General features: G+C 39.6%; 1 protein-coding gene across 3 annotated transcripts in view; it reads left to right on the top strand.

The window, feature by feature from the left end:
* Positions 1 to 5,001: 5,001 nt before the first annotated feature.
* TMOD2 (tropomodulin 2) overlaps positions 5,002 to 23,626 on the top strand; it is a 21,695-nt gene continuing 3,070 nt past the window's right edge. The window contains exons 1-7 of one of the 3 annotated variants that reach the window (XM_029084096.1): positions 5,002 to 5,209; positions 6,962 to 7,118; positions 17,701 to 17,823; positions 20,016 to 20,068; positions 20,186 to 20,199; positions 22,715 to 22,895; positions 23,529 to 23,626. The exon at positions 23,529 to 23,626 is cut by the window's right edge and continues 2 nt beyond it. In XM_029084096.1, the coding sequence (XP_028939929.1) occupies positions 5,084 to 5,209; positions 6,962 to 7,118; positions 17,701 to 17,823; positions 20,016 to 20,068; positions 20,186 to 20,199; positions 22,715 to 22,895; positions 23,529 to 23,626 (752 nt within the window). In that variant the 5' untranslated portion in view covers positions 5,002 to 5,083. Of the gene's footprint in view, positions 5,210 to 6,961; positions 7,119 to 17,700; positions 17,824 to 20,015; positions 20,103 to 20,185; positions 20,200 to 22,714; positions 22,896 to 23,528 lie in introns of all 3 variants that reach the window. The other 2 variants (XM_010164333.1, XM_010164334.1) reach the window with 2 other exon arrangements.

Below are 23,626 nucleotides of genomic sequence, written 5' to 3'. Positions count from 1 at the left end.
CTCCTGAGGTCCCTTCCAACCCCCACCATTCTGTGACAGTTCTGCAATCAGTAATATATGCTCTTAACCCAGCCTTTGGTAGTCTCTGCTGTGTTTTCACTTGGCATGTATGGTTCATTTAAAAAATCCACTTAGATGAAGAAGATGTCCATGGAAGAAGGGACCCATAGCCAAAGGAAAAGCTGTCCAATGCTTGATACTTGGAAGATGGTTCTATTCCTTGTCCTGCCACAGTCTTTCTGTTTGACCTCAAACAGAACATTTATTTCTTCTGACAGGATGGTGGAGAGGCTTTTGTGTGGTTGAAGGTGTTTAAGGCATGGCAATAGTTGGCTCCATGTAAATGTGATCGATCAGTGAGGATACCAGAACCCACTGTTAGGCTTTCTGAAGATGCCTTTTTGCAAAGCTGCAGATAATTCATACCCCAGTGTATGCTTTGCTTTGCATTCATGGTAGATGTGCTGATGACAAGAACTACAGTTCTTTACACAACACAAAATTTGTGAGACTGAACTGGATGAAAACACCATCTTGTAAACATCACAGCTGTTACTGTAACGTGCATGATACAGGCACTGCTTCATCCACGTTCATCTGGGGACCAGAGAGCCATGGGCTGCTGTGTCACAAGACTAGGAGCGTGTATGCTCTGGGGCGGTGCTCACCAGGGGAGGTACAACCTCTTGTTCCAAGGTAGATCAGCACCTATGTACTGCAGAATCAAACCTCCTGAGTCTGGTAGTTATCGAAAGATGTTAAAATATCATTGGAGCTCCACAAGAAAGAGGCTGCTTTCTTCCACAGTTGCTATCAGTGGGAGAAGCATTAGTGTTTCATCTTTAATCGCCAGTTAAAAACCTTTCATGTTATCTGAATCAAAGGGAGTGCAGCCCTTTATATCTTCTGTAAATAACAGTACATTCATATGGATAATTTTGCAATATACATGCTGGTTATTTTCTTATAAAGGGCTTGATTGAACTCCCATTAAAGTGAATTGATGTCTTGCATTTTATTTGCATAGAAGTTGTCAGTCCCTCAGTAAACAAGCTAGCTGTAATGTAAACTACTGAGTGGCATAAGCATTCCCAAGGTTCAGAAAAGCTCATTCAATTATGAAGTGGAGTTTCTAATCACTGAATGATTATCTTAAAGGTTTTCAAAACACAAATATCCTCCACTGTGGTTATGGAGATAGTTTAAAATAGATCGTGCATCAGCTTTTCCTTTCTAAACATCAGTTGCCATGATTTGGAAAAGTGAGAACAATTTCTCAAATCTGATTATAAAAGAAGGTTTTTTTCTAAAAAAATGCAAAAACCTGTTGGATTATTTCCCATTCAGCACATCTTTTTTTACATAATAAATGCACATTGCCTTATAGCTTCATTCTTAGCTTGTATGCACTATCAAAAGCTGGAAATTTACCTTGTCTGTATCACAGTATTCTCATCTCTACAGGAACTCAGCGCCATTATGTTTTTCTAGGTGTATAGCCTGTGTTTTAGACAGCATGAGCGACCTGATGTGCCTTTGTAACTGCTGGTCCATAGAAGGTCCTATAGTTTAGGTTGTTCCATCACTTCTCAAGGGGCCCAAGCCAATGAAGGTGGGACCTCTCTGACGTCTAACATTAATTCAGCAGAGGACTGATTCCATTTCAGAAGGAAATACCTGTATCCGCAGTAGAAAATTAGGACAGCATTATGGTATCAAGAGAAACTAAAGCCAGCCACTCTACAGCCTAGAAAACCCTTCAGTAGCATATAAAGATTAGAACCAAAAAGTACTTATGGAACACAGCAAAGTATAGAGGAGTTACAGCACAGCAGGTGTTGACTACACAGAGCAATAATGATTTTATGTGGGCTGACTAATGGCACCCTTTTGCTTTGAAAATATATTTTGAATCCTGATGTTGACAGGTATGGGTGAAAAAGCTGCCCCAAATAAAACAGAAGTACATATTTCTTTCTTTAGAAGGAATCAAAGACAAAAATATAGCAATGGACTCTTTGAAGCTCACTGCAAAACATCTGTGCTCCACAGAGATTTAAAAGTAGCACATGGCTAGAAGAAACGCTACCTCTTGCAGTTCAGAACCACCCTGAATCAGCATAGATCTCACCTGTTGGGCATGTAACAGCATGTTCTACTGTTTTAACAGCGGGTTTTGGAGCCCATGGTAAACTGTGATCCTTTGTATTGAAACTAAATGGAAAAAAAGAAAAAAAAAAGGATTTGTGCTCCTCCATTCCTTCTTCACTCTCCATTCCTCGTTCACTCTCCATTCCTCCTTACTGTCCTTGTTCACTCTTCCCAGTAAGTTCGAAGGGAAACTCCATAGTCTTACCTATGGTCCTTCATTCTACTTTCCTCAGTATCCCTAATGCAGTGTAACATTCATCAGCATATTGCCTCTGCAATTAGGTTGAACATCTTTCTGCTGTGTGACACCTGGTCTGTTTTTTATGCTCAAAATAACAGTGGCTAGGAGCTTTTGGTTAGTTAGGATTACTTTTTTAGCTGATTAAAGTTTTCATACAGTAATCACATCAAAGAAAATCCAGTGGATATAATCTGTAAAAAGTAAACACTCAGAAAAGCCAAACCACAATGAGAAGCAGCACAGACAGCACGTGGCCCTGTTTACATGCACAAAATTAACAGGATGAAGTCCAATTAGGAAGGTGGAGATCGTAATAATCATCACATTAAACAGCAATTTCCAGAGTATGTGAACTCAAGACCAGCATTTCCTTCCCAGACTGAATGATGCTGAATTGTCAGATTTATTTCATTCCCTTGGTTTCCGATAATGTGAGTGTGGTAAAAGGTCAATCAAGAGGATAAAGCCAGGACATGAACGAAGGCGTCTCAGTGCCTGTACAGCACGGTGCAAGCTCCAAAAAAGCTTTGCTGCTCACAGGGATTGTGGACAAAAAAATTCCCTCAGTGGAGTCTTTTGCTTTTGTTCAGCCACTGAAGAGTGGGATTCAGTTGTGAAAGGGAAAATATCAAGGGAATTTCTGTTGCAAATGCATGCATGCAAGAAAAGCATGATTTCAAGCTCTTCCGTGCACCGCTGATCTAACAAGGGTTATCCAACCTAGTGCTTCATGCCATAAGAATAAAATTAGACCGATACATCTTCAGTATCTGGGTTTATATTTCTCTTTGGGTATCCTTTGCTGCACACAAATACCTTCTCTTTACTAATAATGACAAGGAAACAGTTACTATATTGAAAACTGTCACCTGTTAGAAAGTGTCTCCTGGCACATCTTCCCTTTATGGCTAAAGCACTTAGGGAAATCACAAAGAAATCAGAAACGGCTGGTACACAAATCATATTCTGCAGTAATTACCCATTAGTACCCGGATTCAACTTCGCAAACCTTTTCACAAAAACCATTACATACATGGGCTGTAAAACAATTCTTAGCTGTGCTCCCTGAAGGGAATCGTGCAGTGCCATACAAATGAGGGAGAGGTACTGGTACCAGGTGTCCTGCACAACAGAAGTGCTGAACTTCATCCAGGGGAACTGTTATGTACTCTTACTAGTTACTTTTCCAACAATATTTAATTAATCTAACCTTCGGATTACATTTCTGTCTTTTCAAGGGTTGCAATTAAACTCTATTAATATAACCATTTAAACTGTTAAATAGAGTTTTAAAAAGCTCTAATCCCCTCAAAGAAATTTTTCAGCCCAGTTAATGACTGCTAGCTGAGATGTTACGTGTTTAATGTGTTTATCCAAAGAAACTTAGAGAAGGTGCCCAATGCCTTGGTATAGACATGTTGTACTGCAGCTGAATTTGTTTTTACAGTTTTAACAAATATATTTATAACTTTTAAATAAAATGCTTTCATTATTTAACAAGTAGTTTTGGTAACAAATTGTGTCAATTAAATGGAGGTAGAACTAGTGTTCTCTTTAAGCACCAAGTACATAAAACCATTAGCTCTTTTGGACTCTTTTTGCTAAAATATCTCTCACACTCATCACATATGATAGAATTTTGATAATATAAGAATTTTTCACAACTGCTGTAACTTTGTGAAACATCAGATGCTGATTAACTTCCTATAAGAAACTTGCAATTTAAAGAACATTTGAATTTTACCTTGACATTTGGAATGGCTTGACAATGATGTCATGCTATGAAAACAGGGACAACAAATAGAGCAGTAATAAGGAGAAAAATGAGAGTGTGTAAGGGAAATAATGCTTTTTCTTTGAATAGGATGTTTTAAGTGTTCGAAGTCAAGGCTTATAATACCTTGCAGTGTTCATATAATTCCAGATTTTTCACATTTGTAATTCTTCTCATTCTCTTCCCTTTCTATAGGTTACTGGTTTCTAGTCTTTTTGATAAAAAGAAAAATGAGATATGTCTTAATATTTAGTATTTTAATAGTGAAACTCTAAGTAAATGCAATGTTTTCATTTGGATTTTGAATAAAAGAAAGATAAAGATCAGGCTTCCAGCTCATATGAAGAGCGGCAGAACCCACATGGATTTTGTTAGCTTATGACAAGTAAGGACCTGGCCAAAGGAAATCAGAGTTTGGGTTGATACATAAGCCAGACGTAGGTGCCAGTTGGCTGGTTTCCATATCAACCATAACTTTCAAATTTGTGAATGCAAAAATTCAGCTGTAAAACTGCACAGCTAGCTCTGTAATTCGGAGAGCTCTGGTGCTGGTGTGGGAAACTGGGCAGAATTGGGAGAGCCTGGAGCACAATTAAAGTCCCCAGCTAATGCTGTTTCTGATCATGAGGTTCCTGAGCATACCATACCCCTCCTTGCTATTCCTTGGCTACTGCTGCACAGGCAGCCCCAGCGCTTCCCACACCCCATCTGCCGAGCCAGGACATCTTGCTGCTTTGTTTTCACTAATAAAGTGTAAATGTGACTCTCAGCAGGCAGGCTCTTTAGGACTAGATCAGCTAAATGGAGATACTCATAATACTTTATTGTTAACAGTGAGAGAAGCTGCAAGAAGCTCAGTACTCCTGGATGGTTGAAATCTTGAAGAGCAGCATCAGTCGATAAGTGCAGCAGGAGCCATGTCTCTGCCCTTCCGAAAAGAGCTGGAGAAATACAAGAATATAAATGAAGATGAAATACTCAACAAACTCTCAGAGGATGAACTGAAACAGCTAGAGCATGTTCTCGATGACCTTGATCCTGAGGTTAGTAATGGGGGCCAGGGGGATCACAGTTCAGAAGCTGCCAATTATAAATACCACATACTACAGCATTTTATATTTGTATTCTGCTACAGCAGAGGCAGTGTACCCCAAAGGATGAGCAGCTCAGCTAGGGTGATTTTGGTTTTATTCCTGCTTTGATGTGCTACTCGCTTTTGTACAAGTCACTGTGCTTTTTCTCTATCCCTTGTCTATATAGACACAAGCTTGTCTGCAATCTAAATCTTTAATCATGTTTGTACACTGCAGCACGATGAGAAGCTTTTTATGGCTGCTATTTCTGAACACAGCAGTAAACAAACAAATGTGTGTTTGCGAAGATGAGATCTTTTGAACTTCCGAAATTTGTTGACTACGTCATTCAGCACAGATATTTTTAGCTGAAGAGAATATATTTAGGCATGATTAAGAAAAATAAGATTCAGCTACACAACTGTCAATTTCTGGAGAGCAAGGATAATTTGGATATTTGAAGACACTATCACAAAGAATGTAAAGGTCTCTGGCCTGGGAACCAGTCGGTCCTACAGTAATGAGGTTGCAGTCACAAGCGTGCTGGATGGTAATTCTGACTGTACCTACCCCAAAACCTTCCAAACTGATGTAGGAATTTGAAAACTGGCAGGTAAACTGGCAGATAAAATCTGTTCACTCTGGGGAAAAAATAAATTTGAAAAAAACACAATAGATTTATAGTTTCTAGTTTGATATCACAAATTTACCTGGAAATTAAGGGTGGGCTTTACTGTTCTCTTCCTCCATGCTGCCACTTCCCTCACTTCTACTGCTTCTGCAGCACCTTTTCTGGTTTGTTCAAGTATCTGGCATCTCAAATGGAGACACAGAACGTTCACAACAAAAAAAGTGCCATGATGCATTTGTAGTCAAGCTACATGTGCAGTAAATTTGTAGCACTCTGGGCACGTTTGTGCACTCACAGATAAAATGTCTAGTGACTTGAGTATGATCTCAGGATTCACTGGATATCTGCCATGGATCAGACTTACTGTGTGTGTTCTGGCCAACGATGAAGTGTTTCTGCAGTACTCTGGGGCGTCTTCAACATGTTGGCTTCACTGCACATGCACTGCAAAGTCCATGTACCTATATTCCTTTCTGGGATTTCCTGGGCAGAAATGCGGGGAGCCTTGTGCATCTGTGGGATGCAGATGCAATCACATGGTCACACAGCTACATGTTTAACATGGTGCTTCGTCTCCTTGCTTTCTGCATGCTCTAAATAGCTGAAGTCCACATAATTCAGCAATTACTTTCTGTGCATGCCATTCATTTCTGAAGTCCAGCAGACATCTGCATTAGAATGAAAGGAATTTTTGTAAAAATGAAAAGAGAGAAAAATAAGGAGGAAAAAGAGTGAATGAAGGGAAGAAAATTTAGAGAAAACTTATCCTGATCTATTTTCCTGGACTGCAAACTCTGTGGTTATAATACGTGTAAAACAAAAGCCTCTGATCTTGCTCAGCTCCTTGGTGCTGTGATTATAAATATGGTTATTAAAAATATTCAGAGGTGGTACAAACAAGAGGCTGGAAGATATACTGGGTTTAATGGTTACATATATGTAATGTGTGTTATTGCTGTCAACAAAGGGCATGATGTGAAGTGACACGCAAAGAATGGTTTAATTTAAAAAGAAAAACCATATTGAAATTAAAATTGGAATGCTGTATGAAATGGGCTCATCTCCTGTACATGCCTCCCTCTCTTTCACAGAACGCCTTGCTTCCAGCAGGCTTTCGGCAAAAGGACCAGACCACTAAACCTGCCACAGGCCCTTTTGACAGAGAACGCCTGCTCTCGTACTTGGAGAAACAAGCGCTCGAGCACAAAGACAGAGAAGACTTTGTACCTTTTACAGGAGAAAAGAAAGGTATTGTGTGTCCTTGTGTCAGTGTTGAATAACAGACTGCCTGGGCAAGGCATCCACCGCTGCCTAGCCTTTTTGTGGAATATGCTGGGACAAAAGAGGTGGAGGCTGTTGCTGTGCAGGGTGAAGCTCAGGAGTCTGCTCCTGAGTCAGATCTGCTCAGGACTCAGATCTAGAGCTGACGTTGCAGGAGATGAAGTGGTGGTCTGCCTTGCTGCTCGGGAGTTATAACTGCGTGTTTAATCAGGCCCATTGGTGGGTATGGGAGCACACAAACACCAGTCCAGCGAAGGGCTCAGTCAGCAGCCCCCATCTCAGCAAACACCTCTAATTGCAGTCAAGGATGGAGAAAGGTGGCCTCCCTAACCGCACTGGGACTATTCCCATGTTCACCATTACTCCCATGCAAGGGTACTGTACTGGGGGAAGTGTTTAGGAGGAAACGTATTAAATGCCTTTCTAAGTAAGTATTGCCTATAATTGCTGTAAGTAGTAGCTTAGGGAATACACTTAACAAAAACTAAGTATTTTTCCACTTGTTTACTAGCACATCTGGCAATGCTATTCACGCAGACAGTTTCTCTGCTTCACTTTGTCCTACAGCTACAGGAAAAAAAGGGGAAAACAGGAAAACCTAATTCTAATCATTTAAACATTAGTAGGATAACCTCAGGGCAGGAACAGTCATATTTTTAAGCAAGCAATGTTCTTTTAGCACCATTATCTCCTTTTCCTTGTTTATATACAGTGGATAAAAATGCCTACACCTCAGGCCACCTCTTCATTCAAAAAGGAACTTATTATGTCTGGGTCCATTTTTGACCATCTGATGAATTTAAGATTATTTAATTTGGACTGCAGTGATCCTGCTGTTAGCAGGGGTGATCAAGCACATACTGTACAGAAAATAAAAGTTTATTGCATTATAGATTTACTATCAATTGTTTCCCTTTTCCACTCTCCTACTCACCACTGTACAAATTACAGTACAAATTACAAAAAAGCAGTACAAATTACCATTTGGAAGTTTCTGCATATTTATACCAGTGCCTTCAGTCAGGTCTAACCTTATTGATATTTACTGACTTAGGGCTAAGATTTTGCATTTTGCACTGTAGCCTGAGATCTCCAAACATGCCTGAAACATAAGTACACAAAAAACCAGCAGTGCGTGGAATTGCACATACCCACAGGACCAGCACTTGATCTGCACAAAACTAATCCCTGTATTGTCCCTGACAGTGATGGTGTATGCACTGGCCTGTTTGTTCTGTTTCAGTTTTCTTTTAACAAGGCTAAAGCAGTATTATTCCTACATTTGCTTCCAGATGCCCTTGAAGTGCTGCTTATTAATAAGCACTGCTTATTAATTCCTAGTGTCTCTGGTGTGGAAATACCACGGCTTTACAAACACAAATAACCACACCTGTCACTTTTCCCTCAGCACAGAATGAATTCAGCCATGCTAGCATTTAAAGCTATTCTTATTTTGTGGGTTTTTATTTGCTGTGATCATTTACTTCAAAATTACAATTTTAAGAATTATCACAATTACGAGGTTATCACAGCATTTTAGACTAAGGAAATTATTCCCTTAATGTCTTCTGTTCCTTTACACCACCAGTTCCTGACAAAATCCTCAGTATTGACTTTAGCAGATTAAGTCGAATGAAAACAACCACATGTTCTGTGGTTTCTGCAGTCATAATTTAAACACAAAGAATTCTGCTAAATTTTCTTTGAAGTCAAAGGCCAAATATCATGAAAATACCCTTTGTTTCTTTGTTAATATTACAAAACCTGAATTAATCTCAGATCTGTATACCTGATGAAGCCCACTACCTTGACAGTTGAGAACGGGATGAACAGGACAGTGTCATTTTTGTGCTGCTTTAAGGGAACTGGCTTTGAGAAAGAATCTGTTTATTTTGAGCTTGATCCCCTGTTGGTACTTGTGTCTCTCTTCTGCCCCTGACCTGACAAGAGGTATCCTACAGAAAGACAACCAGACTTCAAGCACTGGGCGTCTCTGTCTCCTTTTCTTGTTCTCCTTCCCCCTTGCTCCACACTGCAAAGACTTAATGCAGAAGCTGAGCCTTATAAATCATATGATTGAGATCTGCATCTGCCGAATGTACTGAAATCTTCCTATGAATTGTATGATTATTCTGCTAATTGATTGAATCTGGTGAAACAGGATGAATGTCATATAGAGGCCATGCGTGGCTGACTCTGGATCTTAGAATCCGTGCTTGTATCTGCAGCATTACTTATTTTGACAAACTCAATTGAAGAGCCAATAACAGAATGATTGTATTAAAATAATGAGTTGATTTTCATTTATACTAAGATAGTTTTATGCAAGGAAGTAAAGCAATGCTGCAAAGACATTTCCAAGATATGATACTACATGCTAGATTTAAAGTCACTTTAATTAGAGAATAATTAGTATTCTTCCAAAGCTTAGTAATTAGTTCAGGATAAATAATTTACATTGCTAAAATATGTCCTCAAAAGAAACCAAAGTAGAATATCTCTTGAAGAAAATCTTATTCTTCACCTTCTGCATGTTGATAGTCTCCAAGGTGTATTTACAAATTGGTAAATATTTATATGATTATATTATATAGGTGCCTGTTAAATTATTTCTTTACATTGTACCACTGCTATAATGTAGCCATACTGTAAATAGTCCCAAATTAATTTTACACTAATTCTGCTAGTTAAAAATTAAGTTCTGGGGCAGCTCCAAAATGCATCCAGTTGCGTATAATTAGAAACGGGAGATGTTGATGTCGATGTGCCACTTGGCACTGTTTAGCACCTGAGAATATTTGTCTGTCAGTAGGATTAGAATATGTCAAGTGTTGTTTAAGTTTTTGTCACTGTTTTGTACTTTGATATTTTTCTGCCACTGGGAAAGCATTTATTTTTTCGAATTTAGGAAGTGGGATGTTTCTACCAAATGTTAAGTGACATTTCTACCAGTTCCTATGTTTATCATGCAAAACTGATACTGACTTGAAAATTCAGTGATGAGCCGAAAAGAAGGTGGCATTTAAAATATCCTCCTTCCAGAACAGTCTGTGATACATCTTTATTGTTAATTTAGTGTCTCCACCTCTCTTTTTTTGTGTTGGGGTTTTATTGGAGAGTTCTTGACCAAAAAGCAGTATCAAACAGCTGCTAAAGGACAAAATCCATTGCCTATGTTGGTCTCTATATGCTGAACACAACCATCAGGTTTTGATTGTGCTAGAAAACAAGCCAAAAATTCCAGAGCTGATGGGGATATCCAGAGTGGTTAAAACACAGGAAGTGTTAAATATGAGCTCAAGGTGGGGGGCTGGTTGTGCAAGGAATTGCCTTGTTTTCGATTGTAATCGTGGTTTTGAGAAGTTGGAAATGTTTGTCAAAAACAATCAAACATATGGCATGCATTAGGGTTTTGGCCTTCTGCCATATTTCAGCGTGTTAACGTACTACATTAATTGCTGTGCAAAAAAAAGAGGTTTTAAGCCTGTATGGGATAGCTCTCATATTTCAGTGAAGACCCAAGTTTTGCACTGAACCAGGGTCAGAATGGTCACAGCCTGACAGCCACACACCCAAACTGGCCACCAAGCAATTTTCTCAGACTGCTTTACCCCACATCCTCCCTAACAGAAGTACTTCATTTGAACATCCCCATGGCGAGTGTTTGCTCCTGTTGTGGTATGCAAACGATCTGGTGGCTTTCAGGAACTGTTGTGCAACACAGCTGTTCATCAGCCATTCCCACAACAGAGGGTTTGGTATTGATGGGTAATGGAAGTATAGGGAGTTAGGGCTGATAATTGTAGCCATAGTGATTGGCGGTTTGTAAGTGTTTATTTTATATATTTTTGGATTAGTTCCTACTTAGGATAGATACTCAAAAAATCCTTACATGAAACCTGATGAACTGCATTTAACACATAGCTGTAACAGCTGGTTAGCACCCTTAGCTCACTGTCAAGCCCTTTCTGCATCATTTCCAAGTTCATGAAAGGTCCAGGAATAGAAAAAAAAGTGGAGAAAATAAGGGGCAGGACAGGCACAAAATATTACAGAGCAATGTCAATGCTGCATGTTTTCTCTTACTGAACACATTGTGTACATCTGATCTCAGTTAAGATCTGAGTACTACTGTAATGCAAACATAAACTATTAACAACATTTCTGTTTCTGCTTTGTTACAGTGGTTCTCTTAACTACGTTATACTAATGAAACATAATTGAAAAAAGTTCTGTTGTTGTGAAATACCATTAGATATGAAAAGTTGGCCGTGCCATTTTTAATTGCTATAAGGATTGCTCTTTCAACCCTTCACCGCTATCCCTGTTTTCTACAAGGTCTTCTGCTCCTTGCCAAACCATTTAATTTTGGATCCAATCCAGTTCTCAAAGTCATGGAAAAGCTCCAGTGGATTGGGCTATTATTGTTTGTGGCTGGAAAGGGAAGGGGAACACGCTTGTATGTGATTAAATGCTAACATTTTTAGCCAACTGATAAAAGAGAAAAGGAAGAAAATAAGAGAACTTTTGGCTAAACCCCTGCTTTCAGTTGCTCTGGCAGAGACCATCTATATTGTGTGTTGTGCTGTGCCAAGCACAGTATCAGTACGCAGCAGTAGTAATAACGACAGTCATTTTCAGAAGGTCAAAGCATTAGATTAGATGCTAATGAGTTCCCATTCCAGTTTCTATAACAGACTCTATATAAAAACGTTAGAGTTTAGTTTAGAGGCACGGTATCTTTCTTGGATTGACAAAGGCAGTCTTTTCACTCCCAACACTGAAATGGTTTGTTTAATTTTTTTCCCACCTTCTCCCTGTTCTTCAAGGCTTAAATTTAGAACCGATGTTTGTCTCTTAAAGCACTGAAAGCGCTGCAGTTGCTGACAGCAGTGCCTCTAGCCAGTGCCTTTCACTGCTTGCTTTTCTAAGACCCTGTTTTAGTTGCTCCTGACTTTGCCAAACTTGCACAGTTCACGCTGAAATTTCCCATGCTGAGAGTCTGCCTCAGGCTGAATTTTTGTAAAGTGTCAGCAAAAAGGACTCAGCTGTTTCCAAGAACAAGATTAGGAGAAAACACATTGTTTTAGCCATCTAAAGTAAATTTTTCCAGCTGTTTTTTTATGAGCTGCAGTGCCTCCATGCTTTGAAGAGGGGTCTTGAAATGTACGCCCTTTGCAATCCCCAGGGAAATACACTTGAATTTGGCATCCTCTTAAAAATATTGTACTTTCTTGTACAACCACTTTCTTGCAGTGTTCTTCAAATATTCCTCCAGCAGTGGGTATTAGTCATGTTCTCAGAGCTTCTGCCTGCATGTGCAGAGAGCATGTGTTGCCAGCACGGCAGCACCCAGAGAGTCCTGGTGTGGCTGGCTGGAGGGTGCGTGGGCTGTGTGGGATGCTCTTTGAAACTGCTCATCTGAGAGGCCACTGTCATGCCAGAACCAAGGGCAGGGAGGCTCTCTCCTGCTCTGACAGTGCTCCCCTCACTTTGGAAGGGCACTGTAAAGGGGAAAAAAAAGGAGTAAAGAGCCAGCAGAAAGGCCAGTGCAGAGAGGTAGAGGGATTGGTTTTTGAGGAGCTGTATGTTCAGGATGAAGGACTAGATAAAGCAGCTCTGGGGAAAGGAGCTGTAGAAGAGAGCAGTGGTCGTAGTCAGGAAGAGAGGACAGAGGGACAGGAGGTGGTGGGAAGGGTCAGGATTCAAAGATGAGCAGGAGACACAGGGGATGGGGAAGGCACAGGGGCCAATGAGGAAAGCAACATATGAGAGGGGTATGCGAGATGGGAAAAAAGAGGCCAGCGAGGAACATAGTATGGCATCTAGCTTTGCTGAAGTTTCAGGGTTCCTCGATGTCCCTGAGAACCTGAAGCCCAGCAGCACAGCTTGATTCTCTTCCTCCTCTGCTGCCATTCCACATCAGACACTGTTGGTGAAGGAGGTTAATCCGTAATCCAGAGGACTGCTGTAGGACTACAGGGATCCTAGCTGTTGTGATAATCCGTGTGAGGGTATGATGAAATTCTGGGCTTCCTTCTGTTTTAAAGATTATAGTTTGGCTTTTGTGTATATGCACAATAGATTTAATAACTTTGGAAAGCTTAACTTTGCAACCTTCCTATGCCATTATAATTTTTAAGGCATAGAATTATCCAAGAGTAACAGTACAGCAGCAGTTATGATACTGCATTTTAATTAGTACTAGCTTTCAGCTTTGCACTTATTTGAACTTGGGCTGTTTGCTTCTTCATAATACAAATTCATTCCTAGTGAGAACTAATTTAGCTCCAATTTCATAGTACTCCACAGAGGAGTTTAAGGAAGCTTCAAATGAAAAGAACAGTGCAAAATGGAAAAAGTGAATCAGGTGCCTGTGATTTATGCAAGGCAGATTTCCAAGATTATTGAATTTCACTTCCAAGGTCTGTGTAGCATTCTGTAATTGAGAATAAACAGGTACTCACTGTAGTCAGTGATTCATTGAAAAGTAAGAAGTAATAAGTGTAACCAGATATTTTCTTGAAAGTACAAGAATCTGAACTACAGTTTATTGGGAAAGAAAGTATGTTACTGTTTTACAGTCATGGCAGAAAATGCATTTGTATTATAAAGTTAAGTAACTATCCTTAATAAAACTGATTTTAAATAAAAGAACATTTTTACAGCTAGTATCAATGGGCTTATTTCCCATTGCTCTGTGCTTTGTTGAGTTTTGGCTTGTACAAGGTGTGAATAAATACTAAGTATTTGTACTAAATAAAAATGGTGGCAATTTATATTTATTCACAAAAGCCTAATGACATAAGAAGGAAGGTAGAGAGAAGACATACATGAAATGATGTTCCAAATGCTGTAAACTATAAATGAAGCTGAAATCCTCAAAATGTTTTTTAGGTTGGACACACTAGTGAAATATACCTATTAAAATATACCTACCAACTATGCTATTCAAATTCCTTTTTTTTCCCCCTTATGTAACAATAAACAAATAAACTTACTTTAGGAAAATACACTTGAAGTAGCTCCCTGCTCAATGAATACATTTTCCTATAGATGTGCATATGTGGTTATGTAGTTAACCATTATTGTAGAAGGAGCTGGAGGTAGGGATATATCTCATTTCCTTGCTTTACTTTGTTTTAATAGGAGCATTTGCGTAACACAGGAAATCAGAGCTTGCTGAAACCAAGTGGCAAAATTACATCCATGGTTTTATGACTGTAGCCAGTGTATTTCTTTTTTTCATAAAATTTGTTTTCCTTTTATCTCACTCTGCATTTCTGTGTCTCTCTGTAATCCTTTTTACTGAATCCTTCTTCTCTCTGGTTTTCAATGGATTTTTTCTCTGAGCCTATTTTGAGAAAAACATTATATTTCATATTTCAATTTGAATAGGAGTTTTGCAGTGTGTGAAAAAGAATAGATTTGCTGTTAGACTGAGCCAGAACAAATCTCTACTCATTGCACTCACAGAAAGTCCCCTGGGTTATAAAGTAAGCCGCCTCAGTCATCATCCAGGTCACCCCTGGCACTTATCCCAGTTTGACAGAAAGAAGGGGAGAATTGCATTGATTTGCACTTAAAATTTCAGGTTAAAAAAAAGCACTTCGGAGTCCAGGCATTTTGGGTTTCTGTGCATGTGTAAAAATAAAGTGATATTTTAATGCTTACTATTTTTTTTTTTTTTTACTATAATTGAATTTTGGTTTGCAGTTAAACACAAGAACATGTTATTTTTGTACATAAATGTTGTTATCTTAGTGTTAATACTGATGCAGCTCGAGTATGATATCTATAAACATAACTTTTGTCCCTGTGTTTGTCACTGGTAGAAAGAGAAGCTATTACTATTAAGACTTAGCACAGAACATTAGTATATTCCAACGGCAAAATGTAACACAGTCAACATTAATTATACTACATGGAATGTTATAATAAAATACCTTCTAAAATACAGTGTGAATATAAAGAGCACCAAAAGCAGCAGCCTTTCTTCATAAATCTCACTTTAAAATAATAAAACATCACTATTCTTCCAAGGTTTCTTCCAAATAATACATTTTAAATTTAAGCTGGACTATTGAAACAAGCAAGCCACAGTCCATATTTTATTTTGTCATGATGGCACTGTATAATGAATCTACAATGTATGGATGTGGGACTAGGAGGGACCTCTGTCCTTAAAATAATGAAGGAAAACTGGTTGACAGCTGTCTATAAACACAGACACACAGTGTTGCTGTTGGGGGACATGCAGTGAATTCCTAATAACATGCGAAATGCATAAGCTCTTCTAACCTCTGTCTGCTGTGCTACAGCATCTCTTCACAGTGGGATAATGCAATAGAATGTTCTTATCTAGATAGCGGGAAAAAAGAATATTTTTAAAACACCACTGGATGCCAGCAAGGCCCACGTATATTAAAGATATATATTACTATCTTTGACATTACCTTTCCCCTTTAAATATTTCATATAACTAGTAATAGAATTTTTTTCTAAAACATTTGCCAAGAATGCTTTAAATGAAACTATCATTGGGAGTCATATACATATTTTAAAAGATTTGGGCTGCCATCCAAGAATTACATATGCCTGAAATAAATGCTTAAAAATTGTATTGCTATATCTGTGAACTACACAGAAAAAATATGAGCCTGTACTGGTTTGTTACCCTGGATTTCTACACAAGATACTTGGCCTACCCACGTCCAAAGTGCATAGAGAAGAACCAACTGTAATACACACCATGTCCCGTTTACACAAGACTTGAGGTCCTGTGTACCCTTAAAATATTATGTGTGAAAGTATAGATTTCATCGGTATCTAACAGTCTGGCTGGGGTTTGGGTCTGCTGTAAGGAATCACTTATTGTGAGATGTTTCATGCAAGCTATGGCTCTGTGGAGTAGAGCTGTTAGGGGACAGTATTATCCATCAGGATAAAGATAAGCAGGATTCCCTCAAGATCTCAAATGACCTACTGGTTACTTGAAACTCATGTGGAACCATCAGTGATCTGAAAGGAAAATATTTTACAAGCAGTACTCCTCACTATTGATTGTTTACTCAGATATTCTGATTAATTTTGGTCTTCTAGCTTCCAACGTAATAATTAATTTTTTTCTTTATATGTTATCCTTACCAGTCAAGCTGGCATCAAGTTAAGTCTTGGTCAGTGGTATCTGGAAGCTGCCATCCAATGCTTCCAATTAGGTAGTAGTACAGACCTCAGTCATGGAAGCTGACAGTATAGAAATTGCTGTAGACAAACTTGTGTGAAAGAGGTAAATGAATTGGGCAATATCTACATGAGAACGATACTTTGGATCATAATGGGAAAAAATAAAGTCACAAAAGGATGCCAGCGTTGAAAAACAAGAGGCAAACCATCTGTAATTCAACACTAAATAACAGAACTACATTTATTAAAATAATATCACTGAGACGGTTAAAATTAAACTATTTTAGAGACATTTCAGAAAGCCACAGGATGTGCTTCAAGCATTACACCTAGAGCTGCACAAGTAAGATGATTTAAAGTTGACAGTGGGCCAAAGCCACCTGCATGCAAAGGTGATCATAGCTTCATTACAATGGGATTAACTAAAGCCTGCTTAAGAAGTAGTTGTTGGGGATAAGGTGAGTGGAACCTCTGCAGTACACAGGAGAACATGGGAATTCACAGAATGATCAGAGCAATGACACCATCTGCTGCATGTTGCATTATCTAATGTATTACTGACTGTACGGGGTGGGTATGTGACAGCGCTGAGCAGCAGCAAAGCCCCCAGTCCTGCTGGTGGCCGAAGTGCAGCCCCAACTCTAGTGTGAAGGGCCTTGCTCCAAGCGTTTACAGCTACTTCTGGTGTTGTTTCTGGATTTATCTGACAGTTTTCTCGTTTCAGCAGAAGGGCTGATGATCTCAGTCTTGGTGGAATATCACGTGGAAACACACACCTGTTTTAACCCCAATGTAACAGCTGTATACAGGGAGATACACATAGGTCAGGAGTCTTTCTTGGGGAACATGTGGTTCAGTTCGGTTCAGTTCAGACTTCTCAGGCCTGCACAGATGATCAGGAAAAGGCTATTTAAGTGAATGCTCATCAGGAGACAGAAGGTAAATACTGACAGAGAGGCTGGGAATGAAACCGAGTTACTGGAAGAAAACAGGTTGGCTGAGCTTCCAGGCTCTTGTATAGAGTTTGGTAAACTGAAAGGTTTTTGCAGTAGGATGGTTTTAACTGCTTCTGGTGCTTCATTTAAATGTAAAGATGAAAGCTGTGACTGCTCCTGGAGATTTATTTTAGGAAATTTGCTTCCACATTAACAATCACCAACACAGAGCAGAAGTCTGCACCTTTTATTTTTAGACTTTTGATAAGATCTTGGTATGGAGTATAGCATCAAGTAAGAAAAAGGAAAACATGCACTTGATACATGTCCAAGCAGTTCCACTGTCACAGACCTATTCCCCCACTGCCAAGAGGCAGAGGAGTTGTTCCAATACAACATTACTCACTCTGGCTTTTTTCTTCTCTTAGGAAAAATATTTATCCCTAAAGAAAAGCCCATAGAAACCCATACAGAAGAGAAAGTGACCTTGGATCCGGAACTAGAAGAAGCCCTGGCCAGCGCTTCAGATACTGAGCTCTATGACCTTGCAGGTTAGATAATATATAGGTATGATCCCTTTATATGCCCCGTTCTTCTCTGCTTATACCTGCCGCCAGGAGTGTCTCATGATCATCTCTCAAGTACCTGCTGTTTCACCGTACAGACAGGGAGCCAACCTGTGGGCCAGACACTGCCCAAGAGGATTTCAAGCATGGCTCAATACCTGCTGTGTTTTAGACTTCGCTCATCTACTTATAATTGGTGTGGCAGGCAAGGGGAGAAGATGAACCAGCTAACGTGATTTGGGGAAAGGAAGGGTAGATGGTAGACTGCAGGCTGGGTTGTTTGCATTGTAGTGGAGACCATTGATCTTACTGCATCCATATTGTTGGTAGCATACTACTGCTACCTCCTCTCAACTCTGACATCGCAAATGGCAGGATGAACTTGTTAGAGGATGCAATGGATGAAGATCCTGCATCCATGAGGAAATTCAGAATCTAACCCCTTGAATCAGAAAATTGGTTGCCAGCTGATTAGACCTAGCTGTCTTCACCACTTCTAATTATTTTCCATTAATCCAGAATATAACCTCATGTTCTGGAGTGCATACAAAGGAAATAATTTTGAAGTATATCCACTTACATAAATAACATTTGAACATACAGTCAAACAAAGGACAGTCTGTAGTTCTTGAGCTGCCTGTGACTTGCAAGGAGTTTCTATCACGGGTATGGCATATGCTTATGCTGGTAAAAGATTATCATCTCAATTCCTACTTTGGGAAGAAGCAAACCAGCCAGGGCTGGTGAGAAAGATGTCAATGGGTGATCCCAAGACCCTGCTTAACCTAGTGTCGAGACCTCCCTATGGAACCACTGATACCTCTCCTACCTTTTCCACCCAGTTCAGAGTGGATCCTATCCTTCCCTGGGCCCTCTAGTCTATACAAAAATTTTGGTGGGAGAACTTAAACTCTATTGACAATTTTTTGATTTTCATCAGGAAAATCTAAATTAAATATTCCAGCATGTTAATCTGATTCTGGGTTAGATCAACATTAAACTCAAAACTACTGTAGCTACTATATTGTCCTATTGAAGGATGTAGAGATTATCTTCTGTACTTCTTGGCTACACCACATATTTCTGGATGCATTAGTCTTGGCTCTGAGTGAAATGTGGTGTATCACAGGAATCACAGGATTATAATGCAGCTGGCACTTCTCAGGAAGTTCATGGAATGAAGTTCCAAGTTTTGCTCAGCTCTGGTCAGTGTCCAGCTATTCATAACAGAATTTGTAGGTATTGAAGTCTAATGAAAAACAGCAAGTAGCATACCTACTGCCAAGAGTTCTGAAAATAACAGCCACTGAAGAGTCATTTGCTTACAGAACAAAGCAAAGAAAAACTTGATGATAAAAGTAAAAGCCTATGTTAAGTTAATAACTTTTATCCCATGCATGATCCTATAGAATAAAATCCAAGTAGATGATTTATGGGAGAAGCATCAGCAAACACAGCACGATTTATTCTCTGGCACTATGGAAGTTCACTTGCACAAAAGAACTTTGTCTGCAGCTTCTTTTACAGAGTTCTGTTTTCTTTTGTCATTTATTTCTTAATAGTTTCTATCCTTACTATTTATTTTAAAGTCCTGGAATATTTTCTTTTTTCTTCCCGAGCACATTAGCATCCACGTGCTTCTATAAGAAACCCCAGTGTGAATGCCAGTTTATTAAGCTAACCACACATACAGTCAGATTCTTCTCTGATATGCCAAACAATACCACAGGGAGCAATAGAGGTTCAGGCTGTATATTAGGGGGAAGAAAAAAAAAAAAATCATAGCACTGAAACAAGTTGCCCAAAGAGATTGTGGGATTTCCATCCCTGGATGTGTTCAGGATCCAGCTAGACAAAGCCATAGCTGACCTGGTTAATGTTGGCAACACTCCTGGCTTGAGGGGTAGGCTGGACAAGATGACCCGCAGTGATTCCTTCCAGCTGGCATTTCTGTAATATGCCTACTACATTGATTCAGTTGTTCAAAACTTAAATTAAAAATGTCTGTATCTCCAGTATTCAGAACTCTAAAGACTCTCCCTACAAGCAAGCATGACTCAGAGTTAACAGTTTGTGAAGGAGGTTTTGTTTGGGGAACTAAGCTAGAATTTGTAGCAGTTATTTTTCTGCAGTCTTTGTTCCTGCCATTAACATTGTATCCTGTTGCTGGTGTTTAGCTGTTCTTGGAGTGCACAACATGGTCAACAACCCCAAATTTGATGAAGGAGGAGCCCGCAGTAAGGATGGAAAAGGACCTGTGAGAAGTAAGCAAGCGGATTTCTTGTGGGCTATGTGTCATCTTTGGGGACTTGTACACCTATAGGTTGGGTATGTGGATCTAATTTAGTGTAATGTAACCGGGTCTTACCTTGATTGATCTAATTAATCATGAAGGGGAGCTCTTTAAAGTAAATACACTCTTAAGATTCATTATCTAAATGACAATAGTACTATGCAAATAAGTAATTCTTAAGGAGCTTTGGTTTCCTAGAGAGCAATATCTGGCTCTGCAGAGGTGCTTGAAATGATGGGAATATTTAAGAAGCCAAAACATATATATTTTAATTCCACTTCAGTTTAGGCATTGGACAGAAAACAGTGAGCTGTAGCTAAGAGGTGGCCCCAGCAGAGGCCAGGCCATCTGGCCCTGAGTACCCACGTCTATGCAACTGAAGAATGATCTGTAACTGTGGGGCTCAAAATGGCAGAATCGGTGTCATATCAAGCTGCATTCAGAGGGGAGCAAAGACTGCATGGATGTGCTCCTGCCCCAGCTACTCTCTCTGATCTACTACCTCCACCTTAGTCCCGTGGCAGCGCGTTTAAATGTTGTCTGTTCCGTGGCTCCTGAGGTACGTGGGAAGCATAATCATTCAGGAAATCCCTCAGCAGAAACAGCTGTAGTTACTAAAAACAAATCCAGAAATTTTTGCTCTAAAACAGACCTTTGGTGAATCAGGTCTTATCTCAGCAACCGACAGGACACTGGATGGGGGGAGAAATGGGTATGTCTGAATTCCAAGGTTTTCTTGAGAGCTGCCAAACCTCAATCCAGAGATCATCACCTCCAAGCTCTGGGATATCAAGTGAGATAAACTTTGCTTTTTAAGACAAAATTGTGGAATGCTTTTTTCTCGGGAAGCAGTACTCAAAAAAATCTTTTCTTCTTGTAAAGCCATGAGAACAGCAGCTATCTTTACCAGGGACTTTCATTTCCATCATTTACTACAGGGGAGGTGGGAAAGCAGACAGGACATTGTGTTACTTCATTTTTCTCAGGATTAAGACTGCTCTGCAAGCCTCTCCAGTGGGGCCCTGTGCAAGCTGCCATCTATCTCATAACAGGCAACTGCATGCATTACTAATCCACATAGATTTCAGATTATTTTTGTTGTACTGAGTCAAAACATCAGCTATGAGTCAGCTAAACTATGCTCCAGTCACAGACTTAAGACCCAGAAAATCACCGTCACATCACTTTATTCTTTGGTCCAAAAGCAATACCTTTCCTTAGCCAAGTGAAATGCTTCAGTAAAAGAGGGAGACATCTCAAAAGTTGCCTGTCAATGTGGCAAAACAGCACCGATATTAAAGAAACAAGATAAAAACTCGTGGGAAGCAACAAGAAGTAGAAAGTGAAAAATACTGCTAACTCTAGACTGACTATACTGTGATGTCTAACCTGAGGACAGGGTGCAAGTCTCTCCCTAGCTTCTAGCTTGGCAGGGTGTTGCCATAAGTGCAAAAAATGCTTTGCTGTTTTTTGTTTCCTTTCCATTCTTGCATCCAAGACAGGGTGATTCTCTATATGCATTTTACCCGTAGTTTTCAATTCCCTACTCCCCGTTAATCAGGCATATGGGAGGTCTCTCAGGGAATTAGTAAAAAAAAAAGTTCAGGGTGAAATGGAGCAGAGTGAAAACCAGCTGAAGGTTTGTGTATGACTTCATCTCTACTAAGAGTATGAGTTCTAAAAAATATTTTTCTTTTGGCCCATGATATGGCATGAACTTTACCCATTACACCGAGCAGAAATGCATAGTACATTGAGAACTGAGCACAAGTCTTCAAAATAACTCACTGCAACATAAAATAAAAGGGTCTAAATATACTTGTGGTCAGTAACGTATTCCTTTCTTGCCTCTAGTGGCCTGGGTGGTCAGGAGTTATAAATTAATCTCCACAACTATATGGATGGGAATTAGAAGTACTAATTTTGTTCTAAGCTATGATTTTTATGCATCTTTGAAAATATTTATAGCTCATAGCTGCCAACATTAAAGACTGTATCTCTTTGGCACACGAATACTCAAAGACTTCATAAATCTTGGTGCTGGCAGATCGACTAGGTTTTCCTGGTTTGATAGCTTTATTATTTAGAAAGTGCAGCTGTTGCAATTTCACAAGAGCTAACTGAATTTATAGTAAGGTGGAGAGCATCAGCCTAGAAAAGGAACCTGAGAGGCCTCCTGATCACATTCCTTTATGTTAGCACAGTCTATACATAGGTGCAGTGACATTTTGTCACTAATATAATGGGCAAGCTCTGAGCACATCTTCCTTTACAGGTGTTAGACAAAGAACAAAGCAGCCCTTGCAGTATATTACATCCTATACAACAGTCTTTAAAGCTGCTTTGGCTCAGATTAATTGTACTGGGACTTCTGTACAGTCAGGAGGAATTTGCCTGGGAGGATACTGCCCAGCCGCGGTGACCGCAGCCTCCAGTGACATGCTCTGGGTGCAGAGAAGGTGCAAAGGGCATAGCAGGAATAACAGCGCTGATTCTTCTGTTCCAAGTTTTGTGGTTCACATAAACCCTTTCTTGAACACTACAGTGCAAACCTAAATGGGAGTTGAAAAGCCAGACGGTTAGTGATGATGCCTGTTCCTCACATCAACATTTCATGAGATCTTGTGTTGCAGATGTGGTGAAAGGTGAAAAGGTCAAGCCTGTCTTTGAGGAGCCACCTAATCCAACCAATGTAGAAGCAAGTTTACAAAGGATAAAAGCAAATGATCCTAGTCTCACAGAAATTAATCTCAACAACATAAAGGTAGGTGCTGTGGTTTCATTTATGTCATCATAGGAGAGTTTACTCAAATATTTCTGAAACCCTTACTTTTTATCTTCAAATTTTGTGTCTCTCTCTACTGTTCAGGTAAAGCAGGACACACAGGGAAGAGGTTTGGAGGGAACTGTTGCCGAGGCTCCAAGCTCATCAATGCCCAATATTGAATTAGATGCCAATTAAAAGCCCAAGAGGCGAATCCTTCTGGCTGCCTTTCTTTAGCAGATTGTAAAGCAAGATATCTCATTAGCACTATATAATCATCACTGGCCAAATTCAATTAGCCCACATGTGCAAATGGAGGAGGAGCTGGCACATGGAGAGTGAACAACTGGCAGCAAAATAGGAAAGTAGCTCAGAGATCAGTCACGTGCTTGTGTTGGCCTGGCCCAGTTAACGGCAGTGCTGACATGGCATCCTAGCACAGGTCTCCACGGGTCTCTGAAGGCCAGTATAAGCAAAGGATGCTTTGTCCATTCTGAGATACTCTTAAAAGCATCAGGGATGTTTAAATTGCATAGGCTGTGGCTATTGATCAATAAGTTTGGTAATAACCAAAATCAATGTTTAGCAATGCGACTGGCTTTCCTAACTACTCAATTTATCTTCTTGATGTAGAATATTCCTATTCCAACACTGAAAGAATTTGCAAAAGCTTTGGAGAGCAACACACATGTGAAGACATTCAGCCTTGCAGCTACTCGAAGCAACGACCC

Source organism: Antrostomus carolinensis, unplaced genomic scaffold, assembly GCF_000700745.2.
Source record: "Antrostomus carolinensis isolate BGI_N321 unplaced genomic scaffold, ASM70074v2 scaffold56053, whole genome shotgun sequence".
Lineage (NCBI taxonomy): Eukaryota > Metazoa > Chordata > Aves > Caprimulgiformes > Caprimulgidae > Antrostomus > Antrostomus carolinensis.
This window is presented reverse-complemented; position numbering and strand designations above follow the sequence as displayed.